Source organism: Cervus elaphus, chromosome 5 (genome assembly GCF_910594005.1).
Source record: "Cervus elaphus chromosome 5, mCerEla1.1, whole genome shotgun sequence".
Taxonomy (NCBI): domain Eukaryota; kingdom Metazoa; phylum Chordata; class Mammalia; order Artiodactyla; family Cervidae; genus Cervus; species Cervus elaphus.
The window spans coordinates 132,803,684-132,827,434 of NC_057819.1; the positions used below are offsets into that span (position 1 = coordinate 132,803,684).

Genomic DNA, 23,751 nt, shown 5'->3' on the forward strand with positions numbered 1-23,751 from the left:
TGGAGAATTCCATGGACAGAGGAGCCAGACAGGCTATGGTCCATAGGGCTGCAAGGAGTCAGACACGACTGAGTGACTAAACACAGCAGAGCACATAGACTTTCTTCCCATTAACGTGAATTTCATTCCCATTTGTGTGGTGGAATAACATTCCTCTGTATAAGGCCAAGATCCACACCTGTGCTCCTGGTCCCACCACCATTGCCGCCCCCGCCCCACCTTGTTCAGTTCAGTCTGTCAGTTCAGTCGCTCAGTCGTGTCTGGCTCTTTACGACCCCATGAATCGCAGCACTCCAGGCCTCCCTGTCCATCACCAACTCCTGGAGTTTACTCAAACCCATGTCCATGGAGTCGGTGATGCCATCCAGCCATCTCATCCTCTGCCGTCCCCTTCTCCTCCTGCCCCCAATCATTCCCAGCATCAGGGTCTTTTCCTTATTCAAGCACATTCAAATGCCTGCCCACCCACAAGGGCTGCTTTTTAGGTGAAATGGAGATTTCCAGTGGAGGACAGTAACCTGAATAACTTTGGGTCCTCCCAACAATCTCAGAGGAAAACAATGTCATAATACACACGTGACTTCCTATTATTATCCATTCCCATGTCAAGTTCATTTGTGGTCCCAACTAGCAATTACAACTCTACAAAATCATAGAAATCTTTAAGATTCCTAAATCTCTAAGAATTCTCTAAGATTCTGAATTGCTGGGATTCAGCAGATCTGAAGAAATGTGTAGTGGACCAAAAGCTCTGCTTCCTCTTTCACAAAATTGTTTACAGTAAATGAATACTTTATTATTGTTGTTCGGTCGCTAAGTCATGTCTGACTCATTGCGACCCCGTGGACTGCAGCACGCCAGACTTCCCTGTCCTTCACTATCTCCCTGAGCTTGCTCAAACTCATGTGCATTGAGTCGGTGATGCCATCCAACCATCTCATCCTCTGTTGTCCCCTTCTCCTCCTGCCTTCATTCTTTCCCAGCATCAGGGTCTTTTCAAATGAATCAGCTCTTTGCATCAGGTGGCCAAAGTATTGGAGCTTCAGCTTCAACATCAGTCCTTCCAATAAATATTCAGGGTGGATTTCTTTTAGGATGGACTGGTTTGATCTCCTTGCGTTCCAAGGGACTCTCAAGAGTCTTCTCCAGCACCACAGTTCGAATGCATCAGTTCTTCAGCACTCAGCCTTTTTTATGGTCCAACTCTCACATCTGTACATGACTACTGGAAAAACCATAGCTTTGACTATACACACCTTTGTTGGCAAAGTGATGTCTCTGCTTTTTAATATGCTGTCTAGGTTTGTCACAGCTTCCCTTCCAAGGGGCAAGCATCTTTTAATCTCATGGGTCAGGAAGATCCCCTGCAGGAGAGCATGGCAGCCCCCTCCAGTATTCTTGCCCGGAGAACCCCACGGACAGAGGAGCCTGGTGGGCTGTAGTCCGCAGGGTCACAAAGAGTTGGACATGACTGGAGCGACTTAGCGCAGCACAGCACGTGTTTTGAAAATTCACAGCAAAACAGTTGCTGAATTTTTGTTTGTTTTTAGTTCTGCATAGGATACATTGATTTTCTAATCTGAGGACTCACATCAATTCCACAAAATATCATACCGTTTCTTGTTTATTCCCTGTATTTCCCCTGTTATAAAATGCCTGTTGAGAACTGCACAGTCCTGTGAAGCGTCTAGATTCACGCAGAGGTACGAGGTCCAGCTCTGTAACCTGTGACAGACAGAGTCAAGGTCCCGGGGTATGGATGCACCTCTTTGGATTCGCGTTTCTGACGCAGCATTCACGGTGTTGACTTTTAAGTTCTCTTCTCATTTTTGGCCTGTAACAATGTCCCTCCATTTCTTTCCGTTTCTTCCAATGATTCTTATTTTCCTCTGCCTTTTCTTCTTCCTTTTTAAAGTTTGGTTATATATCTGAACTTTCACGTTTTACTCTCTATTTCAATGTGTTTCTAGCTGGAAGTCGGGCCTTTCCTCATCACAGTAGGTCGTGTTGACGGTGACTGCCTCAGGTTTTAGTAAGGAAAATAGCACCCCCGCCCCAAATAAAAATAAATCAGAATAAGGATGTCAAGAAAGAGGAATAGAAAGAACACTCAAGAAGCAGTGATAAGAAGTGAAACTAGTAAAATATATGTAACTAATTATTGATACTGTGGTTGTAAGTGTAAGTGTAAGAAGTGAAGTGAAAGTCGCCCAGTCATGTCCGACTCTTTGTGACCCCATAGACTATACCGTCCATGGAATTCTCCAGGCCAGGATACTGGAGTGGGTAGCTGTTCCCATCTCTAGGGAATCTTCCCAGCTCAGGGATCGAGCCCAGGTCTCCCGCATTGCAGGTGGATTCTTTACCAGCTGAGCCACCAGGGAGACTATAGGGTCTAAAAGAAGTGTAAGAACAAAATTAATAAAAATCCAAAATATATTTCAAGCGATTTAAAGGAAACTTAGATTTTTTTGTGAGTCATTGACCTTTCACTGATACAAAACTTTTAACAGTGTTGACAAACTTCTACCCCATCCCCCTTCCCTGAGACATTTAGAACATCTGCATTTCTATGTTTTTGCCAGTTTTTACTGTAAAAGACACGTACTGTTTCACTGTTAACTATTTTCAAAACTGGAGCTAATTACCAAGGAGAGAAATGTCTATACAAAATATCATGACTTTAAATGTTTGTTTTAAAATTATACCTCTTTTCTCCAGAACATGTCTCAGCTTCATGAATATTAACATCTGTGCCTTGGGAGCTATGTCAAATATTTGAGATTTCCCAATTCACAGACTTTGGTCTCAGTGGTTTACTTTGGCGGGTCAAGAAAAGTTTGTCACTCTTTACAAAGATAGACGATACAACGGGAACTGAATACATTTCAGTTTTTTCCCCTAGTCTTCACATACAAAAATTGACCTGAATCTTTTCCTAATTTTTTTTTGCAGTCCTTAGCAATCCACTTACTTTTGTTTTGCTCAGATGCCTTATGAAATCCTGTATCCATGATGCAAGGAGCAGGAGAAAGGAATTCGTTCATAATTCCTCCCTAGTCCGACTTAGATGTTTCTCCAAGGCAGACTATGCATTGCTTAGCTTTTTTAGGGAAAAAGAAAAAACAAAAACAAAACAACTCAGCTCCTATAGTGCAACAACGTTCTGTAGTGCGTGTTAGTCAGATATGTCAACGGCAACCACGTTTAGGCATTAGTAGTGAGAAGAAAAAAAAAATGGCAAAGATTTCTCATACAAATTTAACCATTTTGTTTGGTTAGTCACTCATTCATTGCCTTTTATCCCATCTTGGTCTCATCACAGTAGCAGAGCTAATTTTGTTTTCCTTGTTTACTATCTCCCCTGATCCCTGGAGTTAAAAGGCCAAGTGAACAAACCGGGGGCTTGTTTAATTCCTAACCAACCACGGAACAGTCATTTCCCTGCAGAATAATTGGCTTGGGGAAGAAAAGACAGAAAACAAAACAAGCTCATCATGAGCAGCTTGGTCCGGCTCCGCCCCTTCTCAGAAGCCAGCCTCGGTGAGAGCTGCTGGGAGTGAGCCTTCACTGAAGGAATATAGGAAGAGGTGGCCACAAGGACATTTCATTGCTGCCTCAGGCAAAAAGAGCTGTGCTTTGACCCTGTTTCCAGGGCACTTTTTCTCTCATTATCCTGACAGTAAGTAGAGCTCCGTTTTGTTGTGCTGTGACAAATATTCGGGTGGACGCTGTGAAAATCAATCTATTTTCCAGATGTTTCCAAATACTTGGTGTGTTCTTTACTAAAGACCTAACGACAAAATGTTTGTTTTTTCCCAGCCAACTTTCGTTGGGTAGATAATGTAATAGAACATAGGAAAACAGTAGAATTTGCTTCTGTACCAGCTAAGGGAGACTCATCTAGAGTATTTCGATATGAAAACTGAAAGACATTTTATTTGCAAACATTTGGGCAAAATTACTTTCCTGTGTGATTTCTTTCCTCTTTCTCTCTGTTTTTTTTTTTTTTTCTCCTTCTCTCTTTCTTTTTTCCATTTACTTTGTAGTATTTTTTTTCCTCAGTTATTCAAGGACTTTTGAATTCTGAAAATTGAGGTAAATTGTTTTATGCTTCCTGTTTATCAGAATCAAGTTTCAAGTCATTTGAGTCTGGATAATTATTCCATGGCCTAACTCTTTGGATAAAAGTTGCTCGGTTCAATCAGGAAGGTAAATATCAAAAGAAAGTGCTTCCTTGGGATTGCTTCTAATGGACATAATTAATTATTTAGATGAATTTAAGTTATCAGAATTTTTATGCTAGTTTAATTAGCTCTGGAATTTCTTTTCAAAAGTAAAGAACAAAAATTATGAGTCAGATGAGATACTATTCAATTATTCTATTCATATAATTGAATTTCTTTTATAAAATGTCAAAATGGGAAGTATCTTACAGGTTCAGAATTTTATTCTATGTTTTCCAGTGTTTCAATGTTACTGTAAAATTGTGTAAATGGTCCTCTCTACTTCCTTACCAGTACTCATCTCCCAAACAGCATATATTTGATGTAAAATTTTATAATCATGATTATTGAGCTAATATTTTAAATCCCTTTTTTTTCAGTTCCTAAAGGTAGGAAATATTTTCCCTCAAAATGTGACCAAGGCTTTTTTCTTATTACACTTATTTTTCTAGCTTATCCTCCACCATGTCTACTTTCTCTTTATTTAATGAACAGGCTAAATGCATATGAAACAGAAAAGTGTATACCAGCAAACTCAAGCACTTCTGTGCAAGAATCTACTGAAGAAATGGAGGATGAAAAGAGAGAACTTGCTGGTATGTTTGACCGTTTTGATTCTTTTCACAGTTAGCAGTATTCTTTTATTTCATTGCCTCATGGTTCTCTTATATTTTAAGTAGCAGACTGCATTTATTTTATTTTGTTTTTTTGAGGAGCTATAAGGATGTATTTCATTTTATTGAATGAAAGATTCTTTAAATTCTATAGGGCTTTACAATTTTCAAAAGGTTCACACACACAATTTCATGTAATCCTATTTGTTGTTGTTCAGTTACTAAGTTGTGTCTGACTCTTTGCGACCCTGTGGACTGTAGCATGGCTTCCCTGCCCTTCACCACTTCCCGGAGTTTGCTCAGATTCTTGTACATCGAGTCAGTGATGCTATCTAACCATCTCATCCTCAGTTGCCCCTTCTCCTTCTGCCTTCAATCATTCCCAGCATCAGGGTCTTTTCCAATGAGTTGGCTCCTATAATAACCCTTTTTTTCCTCTCACCCCTGTATTGCTCCTACCCCCTTCCCTCTCCCCACTGGAAACCACCAGCTAGTTCTCTGTATCTGTGAAAACTGCCTTTATTAACTTTGGATTTCTCTCTAGTTATTGGAATTGAGAGACTCACAATAGTCTCTGAAAAATAACCCAGAACTGCAAAGACAAAGTTTTCCTCATATTTTTTTAAAAAAGGAAAGTAACTAAAATCTAATTATGTGGTAATTAGAGTATAAGCAATTATTGAGCTTCCTAGGTGCCTCAGTAATAAAGAATCTGCCTGCAGATGCAGGAGACACAGGTTCAATCCCTGGGTCGGGAAGATCCCCTGGAGAAGGAAGTGACAGCCCACTCCAGTATTCTTGCCTGGGAAATTCCATGGACAGAGGAGCCTGGTGGACTACAGTCCTTGGGGTCACAAAGAGTCAGACACGGCTGAGCGACTGAGCACATAGCCACTATTAAAGCTGCTATCATGGGTAATAACTTTAGAGTCAAGAAATACTAACCACAGCATCTGCAAAAACTGAGGAATTTTAATTGGGGGCATTTATTTTCAAGGCCATAAACTTTATATACAGAGATTATTTCCAAAAATTATGACCACGTGACCCCACTGATTGCCGGTGTGCGTTAAAGCCCCGCGTCTCAGCAGCTCAAGGCAACAGAGGTTTGTTGGTCCCTCTCTGCAGTCCAAGTAAGGCTGTCGGGGAAAAGGACGTGGGTTGGGTGGGTGGAGGGATCCTCCCCACACAGACACACAGGCCCCAGGCTCCTTCATCGAGCGACTCTGCCACTGATCGCGCAAGACTCTGGAGGTGCTCCCTGGACCCTCAGGATGTGGAAGGACTGAGACAGGGAGAAGGGAGGCTTGCGCAGGGCTCCATTAACCAGGCCTGGAACGGTGTGGATCTCTGCCCACATTCCACTGGCCAGAAGTCAAGCGTTTGGTCCCACTTACTTTGGGAAGGCCATCTAGCATCGTGGCAAACAGGAAGAGATGACGAATACCGATGAGCCACTAGACAGCCTCTACCACCCCGCCCCTTCTCATGGATAGGGCGGTGGTGGTAATGGTTTAGTCGCTAAGTCAAGTCTGACTCTGCGACCCCCATGGACAGTAGCCCACCAGGCTCCTCTGTCCGTGAGGTCTCCCAGGCAAGAGTACTGGAGTGGGTTGCCATTTCCTTCTCCAGGGGATCGTCTGAACCCGGGGATCAAACCCGTATCTCCTTGTCCCGGCAGGCAGATTCTTTACCACTGAGCCACAGGGATGCCCGTGGATACGACAGCTGGCAGAATGTTGCTCTTTGCCATCTTGAACTCCTTCTGGGGTGCCCTGCGTCTTATAGACTCTGGGACCAACTGCCCGTGCATATAAGGACTGTTGGGCCTGTTCGCCATCCTGGGGGGCTCTGGAGTGACTTCCGCAGTAGTTCGTGATTTAATGCAGAAGTTTAGTTCCAGCGTTAGAGAGTGACCTGTATGGAGAGTGACCTGTTGGGTCCCATTGCTCTGAAGAGCCACAGCAGAGAGAACCCAACTACGTGGTGAAATGGGAATTTGTCTTCAATTGTTCTCTTATGTTGACTGAGCTCCTTAAGGGAATACAATCTAAATTTGTTCTCTCTCTTTTTTAACATAGGAATGGGGGTTCCTGATACTGTTAGCACTTTACATGTGCATATTTTCACATTTAAATAAAAATGTCCGTTTTCCTGGAATGCCTCCCCAGAACCTGGGAAGAGTAGATAAATATAACAGGTCTTTTATGGATGTTGTGTACACACCAGTCTCCAACTTGACCCAGCAGATAATGAATAAGACAGCATGTGCTCCCGTTATGAAAGGTAGGTGTGCTAATGGCCAAAAACTATTACTGGTTTTATTCTTTTATTTTTTATTGAAGTACAGTTGGTTTACAGTGTTGTGACAACCTCTGCTGTACCGCACAGTGACTCCGTTATACACATATAATCATTCCTTTTTTCTAGTCCTTTCCATTATGGTTTATCACAGGATTTTGAATATAGCAATAGAGTAGGACCTTGTTGCATATCCATCCTATATATGAAAGTTGTGTCTGTTAATCCCGAACTCCCTGTCTGTCTCTGCTCCAACACCTTCCTCCTTAGCGGCCACAGGTCTGCTTGCTACGTCTGAGAGTCAGTTTCTGCTTCATAGATAGGTTCACTTGTGTCCTTTTTTTGATTCCACATATAAGTGATATCATATGGTGTATGTCCTTCTCTTCCTGACTCACTTAATAGGATCATCTCTGCATTCACGTTGCTGCAAACGGCATTCGTTTTTTTTATGGCTGACCTGCATTCCATTGTATATATGTACCACATCTTCTTTATGTTTTTTATAAAATGTATGCGTTTTTTATTTGAAGTCACTGTTAACTATGACGTTAATTATCTAGACAGCAAGATAGCAGAACTTTGTCAGTTCTTTCCTCTTGTTTAGCCTTAACTATTAACCTTTGAAACCCTTCTGGCTTGATGAGGGTCTACTTTGGGGAGGCCTCCATTTCTATTGGAATTTAAATAAAGGAATAGTTTTATAATTTCAGATTTGCAGAATACTGCCTAGGAGGAATATGTTATTGGTGAGTGTGGGTGTTTTTAACATAGAAATATAATGATTAATATTTATAATTTAGGAAAAACCATATAAATAAAAATTAGATATGGTTATTACAACATTAATTTCAGAACTATGAAAATTAAGGGTGAATGATCTAAGGATATTCTGTCTGCATATGGTATAAATTATGAACATCTTTAAAGTCCTTCATTCTAGATTTTTGCTGTTTGGCTACACCATGCAGCTTGCGGGATCTTAGTTCCCAGCCAGGGATCAAGCCCATGCCCTTGAGTGGAAGCACAGAGCCCTCACCACTGGACTGCCAGGGATGTCCCTCAGGGCTTTCGTCCTAAAGGAGGCCTCTGCGTAACTAATAGAACCAAAATGTGCCTCTCACTCGTGGGCGGGCTGGCTGCAGCCTGGCTCTCGACTCTTAAATTCTGGGTTTGCACAGGCAGCGCCGCTTGCTGTTAGTCACACTGTGCTCTTGGTCCCTGTAGACGGCAATGACCATGTGAAGTCCGTCTGCTTAGTGAAGCTGAAGTCTGGAGTCCTCTGACCACATAATAGCTGCTTCAGTTACCTATATTTCTGTACCCCTATTCTCTAATACATACTTATTTCTTGGCATAATCGTTTTATACACCTAAAATTTGCCTTAATGCCTGCCATTATGAAGGAAAGAAGTTAATTCTCATGCATATCTCCCGATTCTAGAATCTAAAATGACAACAAAAAATTCCTTTTTTGTTTTTGCCTTTTGGGATAAATTTAATTTAAAGGTAGAATGATTTTAGTTGATTCCAATGGAAAACAGGTGATGGCAAAGTTGAATATCACATTCTGTTTTGGTGAAACTCTAACAGTCCTCTGTGTCTTTTTTTTTTTACCATACAATTCACAGGAAGAAGAATCATTGGGGCACCAGATGAGAAAGCCATGGATGAAATAATGCTAGACACTTTCTCATACAGTGTGGGAGTCATCTTTAATGATTCTTTCTCTTACAAGTTCAAATTTTATCACAGATATTACGTTCCAATTTTGAAGGAGGATTTTTTGACAGGTGACTTTCCATATAAAGTGTTACTGTTGCATTTTTCATGTTTTTAACACAAGCACTAGGATGGGACGGGCGGCAGAGGTGCTCGCGCTAGCACCAGATTAAAGAGACGACACCCCCTGCTGACCCTGTTCCAAGCTCGTCTCTTCCCCTGGAGGACGGCTCTCAAAACCCCAGTGAGTCATCCAGCAGATACTAGTGAATTCCCAAGGGCATGTTGGAAAGGGTGCAGGGGCCATCGAGACTGAGGTCCCAGCCTCAGGTGCGCGTCCAAGGTTAGCAGGACAGGCCGCCGGCGAGCAGTTAATGACCAGCGCGAGGAGAGGTGCTCGGGGCACCTAGACCGGGGCTCCCGAGACGCCCTGTGATGAGAGAAGCGCTGCCTGGAGACGTGAACCGCGGCCGGGAGGCGTGTGTGGGGAGCCGGGGTCCTCGCCTTCCAGAGAGTGAAGGGGGCTGTGGACCGGGCGCTGGGGCGGGAAGGAGCAGGCGGTGCTCAGCGCGGCGGAGGTGCAGTCCCGTGTAAGTGGGCAGAGCGCGCAGACGGGGCGCGCTGGGAGGAGGAGGCTGGCGCTGCCCGAGGGCTGAGGCGGCCCTGCCCGAGGGCTGAGGCTGGCGCTGCCCGAGGGCTGAGGCAGCCCTGCTGAGGGCTGAGGCTGGCCCTGCTGAGGGCTGAGGCTGGCGCTGCTGAGGGCTGAGGCTGGCGCTGCTGAGGGCTGAGGCTGGCCCTGCTGAGGGCTGAGGCTGGCCCTGCTGAGGGCTGAGGCTGGCGCTGCTGAGGGCTGAGGCTGGCCCTGCCCGAGGGCTGAGGCTGGCCCTGCCCGAGGGCTGAGGCGGCCCTGCCCGAGGGCTGAGGCTGGCGCTGCCCGAGGGCTGAGGCGGCCCTGCTGAGGGCTGAGGCTGGCGCTGCCCGAGGGCTGAGGCTGGCGCTGCCCGAGGGCTGAGGCGGCCCTGCCCGAGGGCTGAGGCGGCCCTGCCCGAGGGCTGAGGCTGGCCCTGCCCGAGGGCTGAGGCAGCCCTGCCCGAGGGCTGAGGCTGGAGCTGCCCGAGGGCTGAGGCTGGCGCTGCCGAGGGCTGAGGCTGGCGCTGCCGAGGGCTGAGGCTGGAGCTGCCGAGGGCTGAGGCGGCCCTGCCGAGGGCTGAGGCTGGCGCTGCCGAGGGCTGAGGCTGGCGCTGCCGAGGGCTGAGGCTGGAGCTGCCGAGGGCTGAGGCTGGCGCTGCCCGAGGGCTGAGGCGGCCCTGCCCGAGGGCTGAGGTGGCCCTGCTGAGGGCTGAGGCGGCGCAGAGGCATCAGGCGCTTCGATCGGGGCAGGCGCCATTAGATTTCGCGACCTGAGGGAGACCTCCAGATTTAGCCCCTCAGGGAGAATGGGTGAAATGTACTAGTAATGTTTCAAAATGAGACTTCCTTTCTCAGCGCTTGCTTTGCTTCTCCCCACTTATATATTTCCTGGCGCTCAGTGTTACAGAAGAGAGAGCAAAGTGTAGGGTTTGACGGCCACGATGGGTCTGCCAGGTTCAGCCTCCGGGGAGTGACTGTTACAAGCAGTGAATACACAGAGGAATTCTGAAGCATGGGGAGCCTTACTGCTTCAGAACACCGTGATTTAAGCTCCACGCGTTGCCCAGACCGCAGTGCCGATGTGCTAGGAAGGGGCCAGGAAAGGCCCGTGTGCCGAGTTCACCGTTGTGGAGAGACCAGAAGGAAAGGAGCGAGTGGCCGTGGCCCTCCTGCAGGGAGAGCGTTTGGGCACAAAGCCAGTGCTGGTGCTGCAGCGCCTTTGGCGTCTGGAGCCAGAGCGAGGTGCCCAGGATGGGCCAGGCAGAGTGTTCGCTTCCGTCCTCCTTTTGTTTTCTGAGACAGCCTGTGCATGCCATGGTCTCCACGAGTGAAGTGGCCTTCTTCAGAACTTTCATCTGCTCCTCTTTCCTTTGGTTAGAAGTCCTGCCTGTTGAACACTGGGGTACACGTGGCTCTTTCAATTCTGGTTTCCTCGGTGTGGATGCCCAGCAGTAGGATTGCTGGGTCGTATGGCAGTTCTATTTCCAGTTTTTTAAGGAATCTCCACACTGTTCTCCATAGTGGCTGCACTAGTTTGCATTCCCACTCAGGATGGGGGACACATGTACACCCATGGCTGATTCATGTGTATGCATGGCAAAAAAACCACTACAATACTGTAAAGTAATCAGCCTCCAGTTAAAATAAATTAATTAATTAAAAAAAGAAAAACCAAAAAAAGTCCTGCCTGGTGAAGGCTCCTCTAGAGCATTTTCTCTTGGATTCTTGTATCTTATTTTCCAATCGCCCTACTCCCATACTGTTGGTTCTGCTTTTTCCTTTTATTTATTTATTTTTTTGAGCTAACAGCTTATTGCTCCCCCTCCTTCTCATTTCGCTCAGTTGTGCCCGACTCTTGCGACCCCATGGACTGTAGCCCACCAGGCTCCTCCGTCCATGGGATTCTTCAGGCAAGAACACTGGAGTGGGTTGCCATTTCCTTAGCTCATTGCTAGAGTACAGATACTAGTGACTTTTCCTTCCATAATGTTGGTTCTTCTTTCTTTGTGTGTGATTATAGCTTACTGCCGGGGTACAAATATTAATGACTCTTCCTGTGCACTGGAGAAATACTGGAAAGGAGGATTCGTGCCTTTACAAGCTGCCATTAATGCTGCTATTATACAAGTAAGAAAAGTCCTAATAATTGAAGTGAGCTAATTCCAGAGGCATCAAGGTTTGGTAAAAGATGGTGTCTACTCAGGGCTTCATGTGTTTATATAATGAACTGTGTATCCAAATGGTAAAATTGACATTTAGGTGAAGGAGTACATTTTGTTTTTAACTTTAAATTTTCAAGTAGTTTTAGAAAGTTTCAAAAACAATATACAGGGAGGCACCCACCTATTCTTCATCTAGTTTCTCCTAAAAGTAACATCTTGCATAACCACAGAACAGTATGTTCACAAAACAGGAAATGTACCAGGGCACAAGCTCCATAGTTTATTCAGATCTCAGCAGTGTCTATACTTTAATGATTTTGTTCATTTGAATTCTTCTTTAGACGACAACAAATCACTCTGTGATGGAGGAGTTGATGTCAGTTACTGCTATAAATATGAAGACGCTACCCTTTATCTTTAAGGAGAACCTTCAAAATGAGATGTTCATTTTTTACTGCTTGCTTTACTTCTCCCCATTTATATATTTCCTATCACTCAATGTGACAAGAGAGAGAAAAAAGTACAAGGATTTGATGAACTTGATGGGTCTGCAGGATTCAGCCTTCTGGTGAGTGACTAATTCAAGTAGTGCAAGTGAATAAACAGAGAAATTCCGAAGCAATGGAAAAGTATTACTATTTTAGAACACCGCAACTTAAACTTGATGCCTTGCCTACTGTGTTGTTGTTGTGACTTTTTTATTTAGTTCTTATTAAATTTTGCTATGCACGGTAGTGATTATAATTTTCTGGGCCGTTTTTCAGTGCCATCATATATTAAGCCAACGTTATGCTAGAGGTACCATTAAGATCACAGAGAATAAAAAAGAATTACCCAGTGGCAGAAGGAAGACGTGTACCAGACCAGGTGGTCTAATCTTTAAAAAACTTTCATTGGAGTGTAGTTGATTTATAGTGCTGTGTTAGTTTCTGCAGTACCACACGGTGCATCAAATTACACATGAACACAGATCCACTCTTGTTTAGATTCTTTTCCAATATAGGCCATTACAGAGTCTTGGGTAGAGTTTCCTGTGCTGTACAGAGGGTCCTTATCAGCGGCCTATTTTATATATAGTGCATATATGTCAACCCCAGTCTCCCAACTTCTCTCTTCCCCCCCATCTGCCTTCCCCTCTGGTGACCATAAGTTTGTTTTCTATGTCTGTGAGTCTTTCTGTTTTGTAAATAAGTTCATTTGTACCATTTGTTTTTAGATCCCACATATAAGCAATATCATATGTTCTTTGTCTTTCCCTCTCTGACTTACTTCACTCAGTGTGATGATCTCTAGGCCCATCATGTTGCTGCAAATGGCATGATTTCCTTCTTTTTATATAACTGAGTATGTTTCATGGTGTATACGTGCCACACGTTCTTCATCTGTTCCTCTGCTGATGGGCACCTAGGTTGCTTCCATTTCCTGGATACTGTGAACCCAGGGGTGCATGGATCATTGTCTGTTGTCTCTGGAGGTGCGCCCAGGAGTGGCGTTGCAGGACCGTATGGGAGTTCCATTTTTAGCTGTTTAAAAGGAATCTCCACACTGCCCTCCGTGCTGGCTGCACCGCCCGACATGCCTGTGAGAAGGGTAGGAGGGGGCCCTTTTCTCCACACCCTCTCCAGCGTTTATTGTGTGTGGACGCTTTGAGGATGGCTGTTCTGACCAGTGGGAGGTGCTGCCTCGTTCTGGTTTTGATTTGCCTTCCTCCGATAACGAGTGACGCTGAGCATCTTTTCCAGTGCCCTCCTGCCTGGCCCACCCAGGGTTATCACTGAGTTTCTCCCCACTTCCTCCTGTTGAAGAAAGTGTAGGCCTATAATGGCTAGTTTCTGTTCAGAGATTGAGTACCAAGGATCTATTTTTTTGAGCAACTAAATGCCGTATATTGGAGTTGAGATTGCCTGTAAGGGTGCCCAGTCCAGAGGCTGGCAGGTAGGAAGCACTTGGTAAGAGCACTTGCTTCTTACATTGATATATCATATCCTACCCCATTTCACAAATGATTTAATGTGATTTTAAAATTTATATTTCAACATGATTATCATATATGTATGCATGTCTCTATGTGTGTATATATTATAATAGCAAATAATAATTGAGGAGTAGAAACAAAGGTTTAGCAAAATAATGAGTAGGTAAGATTAACAGATAAATATGCAAATCATACAATCTGCATATTAAAAAGCAGAGACATCACTTTGCCGACAAAGGTCCATATAGTCAAAGCTATGGATTCTTCGGTATTCATGTACAGATGTGAGAGTTGGACCATAAAGAAGGCTGAGCACCTAAGAATTGATACTTTTGAACTGGTGCTGGAGAAGACTCTTGAAAGTCCCTTAGACAGCAAGGAGATCGAACCAGTCCATCCTAAAGGAAATCAGTCGTGAATATTCATTGGAAGGACTGGTGCTGAAGCTGAAGCTCTAATACTTTGGCCACCTGATGCGAAGAGCTGGCTCATTTGAAAAGACCCTGATGCTTTAAAAGATTGAGGCAGGAGGAGAGGGGATGACAGAGGACGAGATGGTTGGATGGCATCACTGAATCAATAGACATTAGTTTGAACAGCCTCTGGGAGATGGTGAAGGACATGGAAGCCTGGTGTGCTACATGAGGTCATGAAGAGCTAGACACGACTTAACGAGTGAATATAATCTCTAAACCTCTAAGAGGCCAAGGCTCTTAGAGAATTCTGTGATAACATCAGTTACAAAATTCATACTGTCTAGGAAAAGAAAAATAATCTGTTTGCTTTACCCTAAATGAAATTCAGCATTTTTCAGTGTTGAGTCCTGGGAGATATTTCTCTGTATACTCCCCATAGCAACAAAATGCTGTTTATGGGTATAGTACTTATCTGGAACGGATGAAGGACTACTTATTGGACAGCTCTTTACAAGACACTTATTAGCTGAAATAAAATTAAGGTCTAGGAAATTTAAAGTTTCCTATGAAGTATATTTTTTTAACAGTAAGAGTTTTAATTCTAATATAACTGAATTATGAAATAGTAAAAGGGGAGAGTGGGTCTTGAAATTTAAAAAGGAAAGTAGCGGTTGTTCAATGACACCTTGGGAAATACAAAGTAGTAAACGGTGTTTGTCAGGAGGAAACAGAGAGAGGAACTCTGTGCAGATAATGGTTCCCTGCAGCCGCTTTAGGACGGGGAGGCACAAGCCAACTCTAGACTAAAAGCAGGAAGGTACTGGTTATTTAGACCTGGATTCATTCCCAGGGTAAATTAGTATGCATGTAACCTAAAATTTTGCAAAATGGATATATGTTCCTAAAACTAACAAGGAAAAGAAAAATCTGAAATGTTCTTAAGAACAGAATGTCTAGTGGTAATAAGTTTTACAACACTCCCACTTTTTTTTTCTTTTACAAAGGCAATAAATGTGAAATGCAGTCAATATTTATTCTAGTGATCTCTGATATTGCTTCGTTTTATCATGAAGTTTTTCGTAGATATATTAACATCCCCCCCAACTCCACCCACAACTCCTTGCTATAGATTCCTTTTCTAGAAAGGTTTAACTTCCTTCATGCATAGTCCCCACACCCTATGGCTTTTCAGTTCCTGCCTAGAGCAGTTCCCTTCTACACTCAGGAAGTGGATTCAGTAGAATGAGGCGTGCCTCTCCGAAAATGCTGATTGTCTAGCACAGTCCGAATCCTTGTAATGACATAGAAGTTCAAAAACAAGTCAAATATGCAGTAATTAAACATGCTCTGATACACAGAGAACCTGATGAACTATGGACAGAGGTTTGTGACATTGTACAGGAGACAGGAATCAAGACCATCCCCAAGAAAAAGAAATGCAAAAAAGCAAGGTGGCTGTCTGAGAAGGCCTTACAAATAGCTGTGAAAAGAAGAGAAGTGAAAAGCAGGGGAGAAAAGGAAAAATATTCCCATTTGAATGCAGAGTTCCAAAGAATAGCAAGGAGAGATAAGAAAGGCTTCCTCAATGATCAGGCAAAGAAATAGAGGAAAACAATAGAATGGGAAAGACTAGAGATCTCTTCAAGAAAATCAGAGATACCAAGAGAACAATTCATGCAAGTTCAGTTCAGTTCAGTCGCTCAGTTGTGTCCAACTCTTTGCTTCCCTTGTGGCTCAACTGGTAAAGAATCCGCCTGCAATACGGAAGACCTGGGTTCGATCCCTGGGGTGGGAAGATGTCCTGGAGAAGGAAAAGGCTACCCACTCCAGTATTCTGGCCTGGAGAATCCCATGGACTGTATAGAACACGGGGTTGCAAAGAGTCGAATACCAATGAGCGACTTTCACTTTCAGGAGTTTCTCAGGACATAGGACAGTTGGTCATTTCATGCAAAGATGGGCTCAATAAAGGACAGAAATGTTATGGACCTCACAGAAGCAGAAGATATTAAGAAGAGGTGGCAAAAATACACAGAAGAATTGTACAAAAAAGATCCTCATGACCCAGATAATCACAATGGTGATCACTCACCTACAGACAAACATCCTGGAATGTGATGTCAAGTGGGCCTTAGAAAGCATCACTATGAACAAAGCTAGTGGAGGTGATGGAATTCCAGTTGAGCTCTTTCAAATCCTAGAAAATGATGCTGTGAAAGTGCTGCAATCAATGTCAGCAAATTTGGAAAACTCAGCAGTGGCCACAGGATTGGAAAAGGTCAGTTTTCATTCCAATTCTAAAGAAAGGCAATCCCAAAGAATGCTCAAACTACCGCACAATTGCACTCATCTCACATGCTAGTAAAGTAATGCTCAAAATTCTCCAAGCCAGGCTTCAGCAATACGTGAACTGTGAACTTCCAGATGTTCAAGCTAGTTTTAGAAAAGGCAGAGGAACCAGAGATCAAATTGCCAACATCCTATGGATCATGGAAAAAGCAAGAGAGTTCCAGAAAAACATCTATTTCTGCTTTATTGGCTATGCCAAAGCCTTTGACTGTGTGGGTCACAATAAACTGTGGAAAATTCTGAAAGACATGGGAATACCAGACCACCTGACCTGCCTCTTGAGAAACCTGTGTGCAAGTCAGGAAGCAACAGTTAGAACTGGACATAGAACAGACTGGTTCCAAATAGGAAAAGGAGTACGTCAAGACTGTATATTGTCACCCTGCTTATTTAACTTCTATGCAGAGTACATCATGAGAAACGCTGGGCTGGAAGAAGCACAAGATGGAATCAAGATTGCTGGGAGAAATATCAATAACCTCAGATATGCAGATGACACCACCCTTATGGCAGAGAATGAAGAAGAACTAAAAAGCCTCTTGATGAAAGTGAAAGAGGAGAGTGAAAACGTTGGCTTAAATCTCAACATTCAGAAAACTAAGATCATGGCATCTGGTCCCATCACCTCATGGCAAATAGAAGGGGAAACAGTGGAAACAGTGGCTGACTTTATTTTTTGGGCTCCAAAATCACTGCAGATGGTGACTGCAGCCATGAAATTAAAAGATGCTTACTCCTTGGAAGGAAAGTTATGACCAACCTATATAGTATATTAAAAAGCAGAGACATTACTTTGTCAACAAAGGTCTATCCAGTCAAGGCTATGGTTTTTCCAGTGGTCATGTATGGATGTGAGAGTTGGACTCTGAAGAAAGCTGAGCGCCAAAGAATTGATGCTTTTGAACTGTGGTGTTGGAGAAGACTCTTGGGAGTCCCTTGGACTGCAAGGAGATCCAGCCAGTCCATCCTAAAGGAGATCAGTCCTGGGTGTTCATTGGAAGGACTGATGTTGAAGCTGAAACTCCAATACTTTGGCCACCTCATGCGAAGATTTGACTCATTGGAAAAGGCCCTGATGCTGGGAAAGATTGGGGGCAGGAGGAGAAGGGACGACAGAGGATGAGATGGCTGGATGGCATCACTGACTCAATGGACTTGAGTTTGGGTAAACTTCGGGAGTTGGTGATGGACAGGGAGGCCTGGCGTGCTGCGGTCCATGAGGTCGCAAAGAGTCAGACACGACTGAGCGACTGAACTGAAGTGAACTGAAACATGCTGTACTGGGACATATTCATGCAAATTCCTGATTTTAATAATTTCACTGTTTTCTCCAGCTGTTTCAAGGAAGAACTCTGACCTGACTGAAAGCCTAGAGCTGCTCTCTCAGTTCTGTTACTGACTTACTGTGGCGACCTTTACCAGGAAGAAGAACTGCCATTTATTCATCTGTAAAATGAGAAGCTTGGGCTAAAATGCTCTTCAGGTTTCCTAAATCTAAGACTGACTGCTACTTCTAATACCCACTTCATAAAAATGTGAACACCAGCACATCTAAAGCAAGGCAGTGTGAACGCGTAAGGGTGTAACCATAATCTATGTTCAGTCATGTCCAGCTCTTTGTGACCCCATGGACTATAACCCACCAGGCTCCTCTGTCCATGGGATTCTCCAGGCAAGAATACTGGAGTGGGTTGCCGTTCCCTTCTCCAGGGGATCTTCCAGACCCAGGGATCAAACCCGTGTCTCCTGCATTGCCGGGGGATTTTTTTTTTACCACTGAGCCTCCTGCGAAGCCCACCATCACCTGAATCAGTTTTCAGAAAGAAACGCTGAACAGGAGCAGCAAGCATGCACTGGGCTCAGGGCAGTTATGAGATTCCAACTTCCTACAGGAGGGAAGGCGGGGTTGCTGCTGGCTGCGGTCCTCAGGAGTGACCACATCATCGGTTGGCCTCGAGTACAGCCACGGTCACTGATGGACCAGCAGCTGTTGTTTCCTTCCAATTTTATAATGAGGACACTTTGGTAATATGTAATAAAGCTGAAAACACCAAATGCTTATCTCCTGGAATTCAGCAATCTCACCTTAAAGAAAAATTGTGTGCACTTTGCTCCAAAAAGGCAAGTGCAAGAATATTCTTAGCAACATTGCATTAGAAAGGAGGTCTGGAAACAACCTATATGGCTATGGACAGGAGAACACTGAGTTGCATTCACACAATGAAATATGATACGCCAGTGTATAATGTTTACGTGTTGTGAACAAAGGCAAGTTTCAAAAGAACACATGCGAGGTGACACTCCTGATGCTTGTTCATATTAGTTACACAACGTGAATACCGAGTCAGTATGCAGGGTGACACCAGCAGAGCCGTGGTAATGTTTTAGTTCATTGTTGTGCAGTCGCTAAGTTGTGTCTGACTCTTTTCCATCGTATGGACCACAGCACGCCAGGCTTCTCTGTCCTTCACTTATTTGCTCAAACTCATGTCCATTGAGTCAGTGATGCCATCCAACCATCTCATCCTCTGTCACCCCCTGCTCCTCCTGCCCCCAATCCCTCCCAGCATCAAGGTCTTTTCCAATGAGTCTGCTCTTCACATCAGGTGGCCAAAGTACTGGAGTTTCAGCTTCAGCATCAGTCCTTCCAATAAATATTCAGGACTAATTTTCTTTAGGATGGACTGGTTGGATCTCCTTGCTCTCCAAGGGACTCTTAAGAGTCTTTGCCAACTCCACAGCTCAAAAGCATCAATTCTTCAGCACTCAGCCTTCTTTATGGTTCAACTCTCACATCCATATGTGACTACTGGAAAAACCATAGCTTTGGCTATACAGACCTTTGTTGGAAAAGTGATGCCCTTGCTCTTTAATATTCTGCCTAGGTTTGTCATAGCTTTTCTTCCAAGGTGCAAGGATCTGTTAATAGGTGGCAGGTACAAAGGTAGCCATTGTACTATTCTTTAAGTATTTTTGTGTGTCTTGAATATTTCATAATGAAGTTAAAACAACTGAAATATTGTTTATCTTTCTTTAGGCTCTCCTGGGGTTTAATCTATGCTGCCTTCATCTTCGTTACTTCCATAATCATCACAGTCATCATAACATCTACTGAAATCATCATCCTGACGGGCTTCACGGTCATATTTACTCTATTTTTCTTGTATGGCTTATCCTTGGTAAGTTCATATGTTTGCTACCATCGTCCCTGCTTTCGGCCTTGGTTACATGTAACAAGAATCAATGTCTGAGCAGGCTACTATAGCCACTTTTTTCATGTTGTGTGTGTGTGTGTTTGCTTGAGAAGTCTTTATGAGTATGAGAAAATGATGTAACCTAAATAAAATTGAAACTCTTTTTTTTTTTTGCATAAAGGTCTGAATTAATGAAATGATGCATCAAAAAGAAAGAAAATTGTTTTGACTCTAAAAAATACCTAAGATTTTTATAGATTGATGAGAATGTTCTTAACGGCTGAACCCACCATTTTTCCCCCAAAGATTCCCTATCAGATGGTAGCTTTTGTTATCTTATCTCCTTGTAACCCCCCACCCTGGTCCAACCACCCATGTCACTCTCTCTTCCTTCTCTGAACAGGCTCCTCTGACTTCTTCCACCTTCCAGGGGGTTTTCTGCAAAACACAGTAGACGCTCTGTGTTAATATATTAGTTTAGTTTCTTTCCCTCTTTCCAAGGCTGCAGTTTTATCCTTTTCTCAGCTCTTCCTGCAGGTTTTCCAAGTAGACAAGTGGTTAAGAACCCGCCTGCCAGTACAGGAGACATGGGTTCCATCCCTGGGTCGGAAAGATCCCTTGGAGGAGGGCATGGCAACCCACTCCAGTATTCTTGCCTGGAGAATCCCATGGACAGAGAAGCCTGGCAGGCTACAGTCCACGGGGTCTCAAAGAGTCGGAACAGGACTTAGCCGCTATAGAGCAACAACAGCTCTTCCTGCGGCCTTTCAAGCCCAGCATTTAAGTAGGCAAATAAAGATTCTCCTTACAAGGAGGTTGAGAGAAGCATTGAGCATAATTATCCCTTAATGTTGCTCATCACTGTGTCTGTGGTAAATATTTATGTTATGGTACAAAGGTCCTTATTTTGACCTTTGTCAGTGGTCTGTGTAGTGTCTTGGCTCTTTCAGATCGCTTTGGCCTTCCTGATGACTGTGTTGCTAAAGAAAACCATCCTCACCAGTTTGGTTGTGTTTCTCCTCACCCTCTTCTGGGGGGGTGTGGGATTCACTGCGTTTTACCAACAACTTCCTTCACCTTTGAAGTGGATTTTCAGCATCTGTAGCCCCTTTGCCTTCAGTGCTGGAATTAACCAGGTGAGATCAGAGGTAATCCTAACATTGTCATCATTCCTAAGAACCTGGAAAAGACTCTCTTGAAAAAGAACGGCAACTTAAATTTCTATTATTAAAACATTATATTTTTAAAAATCAATGTTCCCTTCTTATACTGCTTCGATTGCTGTAAAATAAAAAGTTTCCCTAAGAGCTTCATTATGTGGGTTTCTTAGAAAAACTACTTAATAAAGTGGTAGTTCTTGCTGCTACACTGAATTATTTTCAAGTATTTATTATTATTTTTGTTTGAATCTTAGATTATCCACCTGGATTATACTATGAATGGTGTTATTTTTCCTGACACTTCTGGAGACTCATATATAATGATAGCGACTTTCTCCATATTGACTTTCGATGCCCTTTTATACTTGGTGTTGGCGTTATACTTTGACAAAATCCTACCCTGTAAGTAACTGCAGTTTTTTCCTACCTCTACTGGTACTGATCACAGTAAAGATGCTTTTCTTAAAGTTATATATTTTAAGAAATAAGGAATGACAAGCATTTCACATCACAGACTGAATGATTTCTTTTTCTCTGCTTCATAGCTTTAACGGTCTAAAGGAATTGCTACCTAAAAATAATTATTCTTCTGAATGTGATATAGTGATACACATTATAAATATGAAATGATGATCATTTTAATGCACATTATAGTTATATTTTAAATAATGTTACATTTTTCAAAGATCACTGAAAGTGTTTTCAAAGAATGATATTAAGGGTTTATATCAGGACAGGTGAAAATAAATTAGTCTTAAGATGGTTTTGGTTAGCATAGGGATATTGCATAGTGAAAGTGCCTCCTAACCTTTGTCATATATTGCTCGTATTTATAGAAATGATCCCCTGGAGGAGGGCATGGCACCCCACTCCAGTATTCTTGCCTGGAAAATCCCATGGATGGAGGAACCTGGCAGGCTACAGTCCATGGGGTTGCAAAGAGTCAGACACGACTGAGTGACTTCACTTTATTACCCAGTTAAAGTTTCTTTATCTTGAAAACAACTAAAAATTTCACATAAGTCTGGAATTCCTACAGACATACTAGAATCAGCATGCTTTTTTCCCTTGCATGATCCTATTTATATATTTTATTTTTTATGTTTCTTCCACTTTGACTGGATTTAAATTTGTTCTTTATATTCCTGTGTATTTATTTGTGTGTATGTCTGTCTCTTTATCACTTCTGGTTAATATCTGAAGACCGTTAGTAGTAACAAATGCTATTCCATTTTTTAAAATCTAGAGAATGACCATATGTTCATCCTGAACAAATTAATTTCTCCAAGTACTTTTCATTCATGTACCATATAGATTTCAGTATCTTGCTCAATCATACTGTTGAATCACATGATTTCTTAAGTTCACAAACATATTTAAAATTATTTTTATGTGCCATGTTAAGGCTTTTCCTGCTCAATATGTGATTTAATCATTATTCTAAACAACTTTTAGGAAGCACTTTATTCAAGTCTTTAATTTATATTTTATCAAGGTTTCTATTATATTGTTTACTTGTCATAATAATATGTTGTTTCTTTTTCATTTTCATTATTTCTTTCACTCTCAAGATTTCTTCTCGATAATAGGGAGTTAGAAAGCAATTTAGTTATGATGCTTAAAAGTCTGAGACATTCTGCACTGTTCTAAAGAAGGCTTATGTGCTCATTGTTTTCATGGTACTAAACAAATGTTTTATCACCTCTTGATTAATTAGATGGAAATGAGTCCCATTATTCGCCATTATTTTTCCTGAACTCATCATCTTGTTTCCAACACCGGAGGACTGGTAGTCATGTCGCCGAGATAGACGTGGACCCTGAGCCCCTCTCCGATGATTACTGTGAGCCCATGGCTCCAGAATTCCACGGGAGAGAAGCCATCAGGTAGTCACACGTATCCTGATACCTGGGTGCAAGGAAATGAGTCTATTTAAAAAGTTTATTAAGTGTAGCTGGCTTATAGTGTCCTATTGATTTCTGCTGCGCAGTCAGGGGGTTCAGTTATATATCCTTGTCCACGGCGGTTTATCACAGGATCCTGAATAGAGTGCCCCGTTCTGCATAGTAGGACCTTGCTGTTTATCCGTTCTGTTTGTGATAGTTTGCCTCTGCTAACCGCAAACTCCCAGCCCTTCCCACCCCTCCTCCTCGGCAGCCACCGTCTGCTTCTGTCTGTGAGTCTGTCTCTGTTTGTGGGTTTGTTCACTTGGGTCATGTGGGAGGTTCCCCACGTAAGTGACGCCATGTGGTGTTTGTCTTTCTGCCTTACTGCACGTAGCCTGATCATTGCTAGCTGCATCCCTGCTGCTGCAGATGGCAGGCATTCCATTCTCTCTTAGGGACGAGTAATGTCCCACGTGAACGTACCACAGCTTCACCCACGCATCCGTCGATGCACACTGAGGTGTTTCCATGGCTTGCCTGTTGTAAACAGTGCTGCTCTGAACACTGGGGTGCATGTATCCTTTTAGATTAGGGTTTTCTCTGGATATATGCCCAGGAATGGGATTACTGGGTCATATGGCGACTCTATTTTTAGTTTATTGAGGAATCTCCATACTGTTGAGGGCTTCGCAGTGGCTCAGATGGTAAAGAGTCTGCCTGCAATGTGGGAGACCCGGGTTCAGTCCCTGGGTCGGGAAGATCCCCTGGAGAAGGAAATGGCAACCCACTCCAGTATTCTTGCCTGGAGAATCCCATGGACAGAGGAGCCTGGCAGGCTACAGTCCATGGGGTCGCAAAGAGTCAGACACGACTGAGCGACTTCACTTTCACTTCCCATACTGTTTTCCATAGTGGCCAAAATAAATGAAATATTAACCAATGGCAGCGGGTGAACCTGAAGCAGAATATTAAAGAGCAGGTTTGTAAACGTCGCTTTGAGCTCCTCCACTATCGTCACCTACAGTGTCTCCTACGATCGTGAGAGTCCCGTCTGCTCAGCACTGTGCAGTGTGGCCGCCTCACCCTCTGTCTAGTCTCCCCCCGCTTCTGTCCGCC

General features: G+C 43.4%; 1 protein-coding gene across 7 annotated transcripts in view; it reads left to right on the forward strand.

Moving 5' to 3' along the window:
* Positions 1 to 3,523: 3,523 nt before the first annotated feature.
* Positions 3,524 to 23,751, forward strand: part of ABCA6 (ATP binding cassette subfamily A member 6) — a 60,929-nt gene continuing 40,701 nt past the window's right edge. Inside the window, exons 1-11 of one of the 7 annotated variants that reach the window (XR_006341444.1) lie at positions 3,524 to 3,682; positions 4,129 to 4,212; positions 4,722 to 4,822; positions 6,922 to 7,126; positions 8,773 to 8,934; positions 11,514 to 11,620; positions 11,997 to 12,223; positions 19,433 to 19,574; positions 20,540 to 20,725; positions 21,004 to 21,151; positions 22,467 to 22,635. Coding sequence is in view for 6 of the 7 variants with exons in the window: in XM_043905697.1 (XP_043761632.1) it covers positions 4,727 to 4,822; positions 6,922 to 7,126; positions 8,773 to 8,934; positions 11,514 to 11,620; positions 11,997 to 12,223; positions 19,433 to 19,574; positions 20,540 to 20,725; positions 21,004 to 21,151; positions 22,467 to 22,635 (1,442 nt within the window). In the remaining variant the exon portion in view is untranslated. Of the gene's footprint in view, positions 3,683 to 4,128; positions 4,213 to 4,721; positions 4,823 to 6,921; positions 7,127 to 8,772; positions 8,935 to 11,513; positions 11,621 to 11,996; positions 12,224 to 19,432; positions 19,575 to 20,523; positions 20,726 to 21,003; positions 21,152 to 22,466; positions 22,636 to 23,751 lie in introns of those variants that run through there. The other 6 variants (XM_043905697.1, XM_043905699.1, XM_043905701.1 and 3 more) reach the window with 6 other exon arrangements.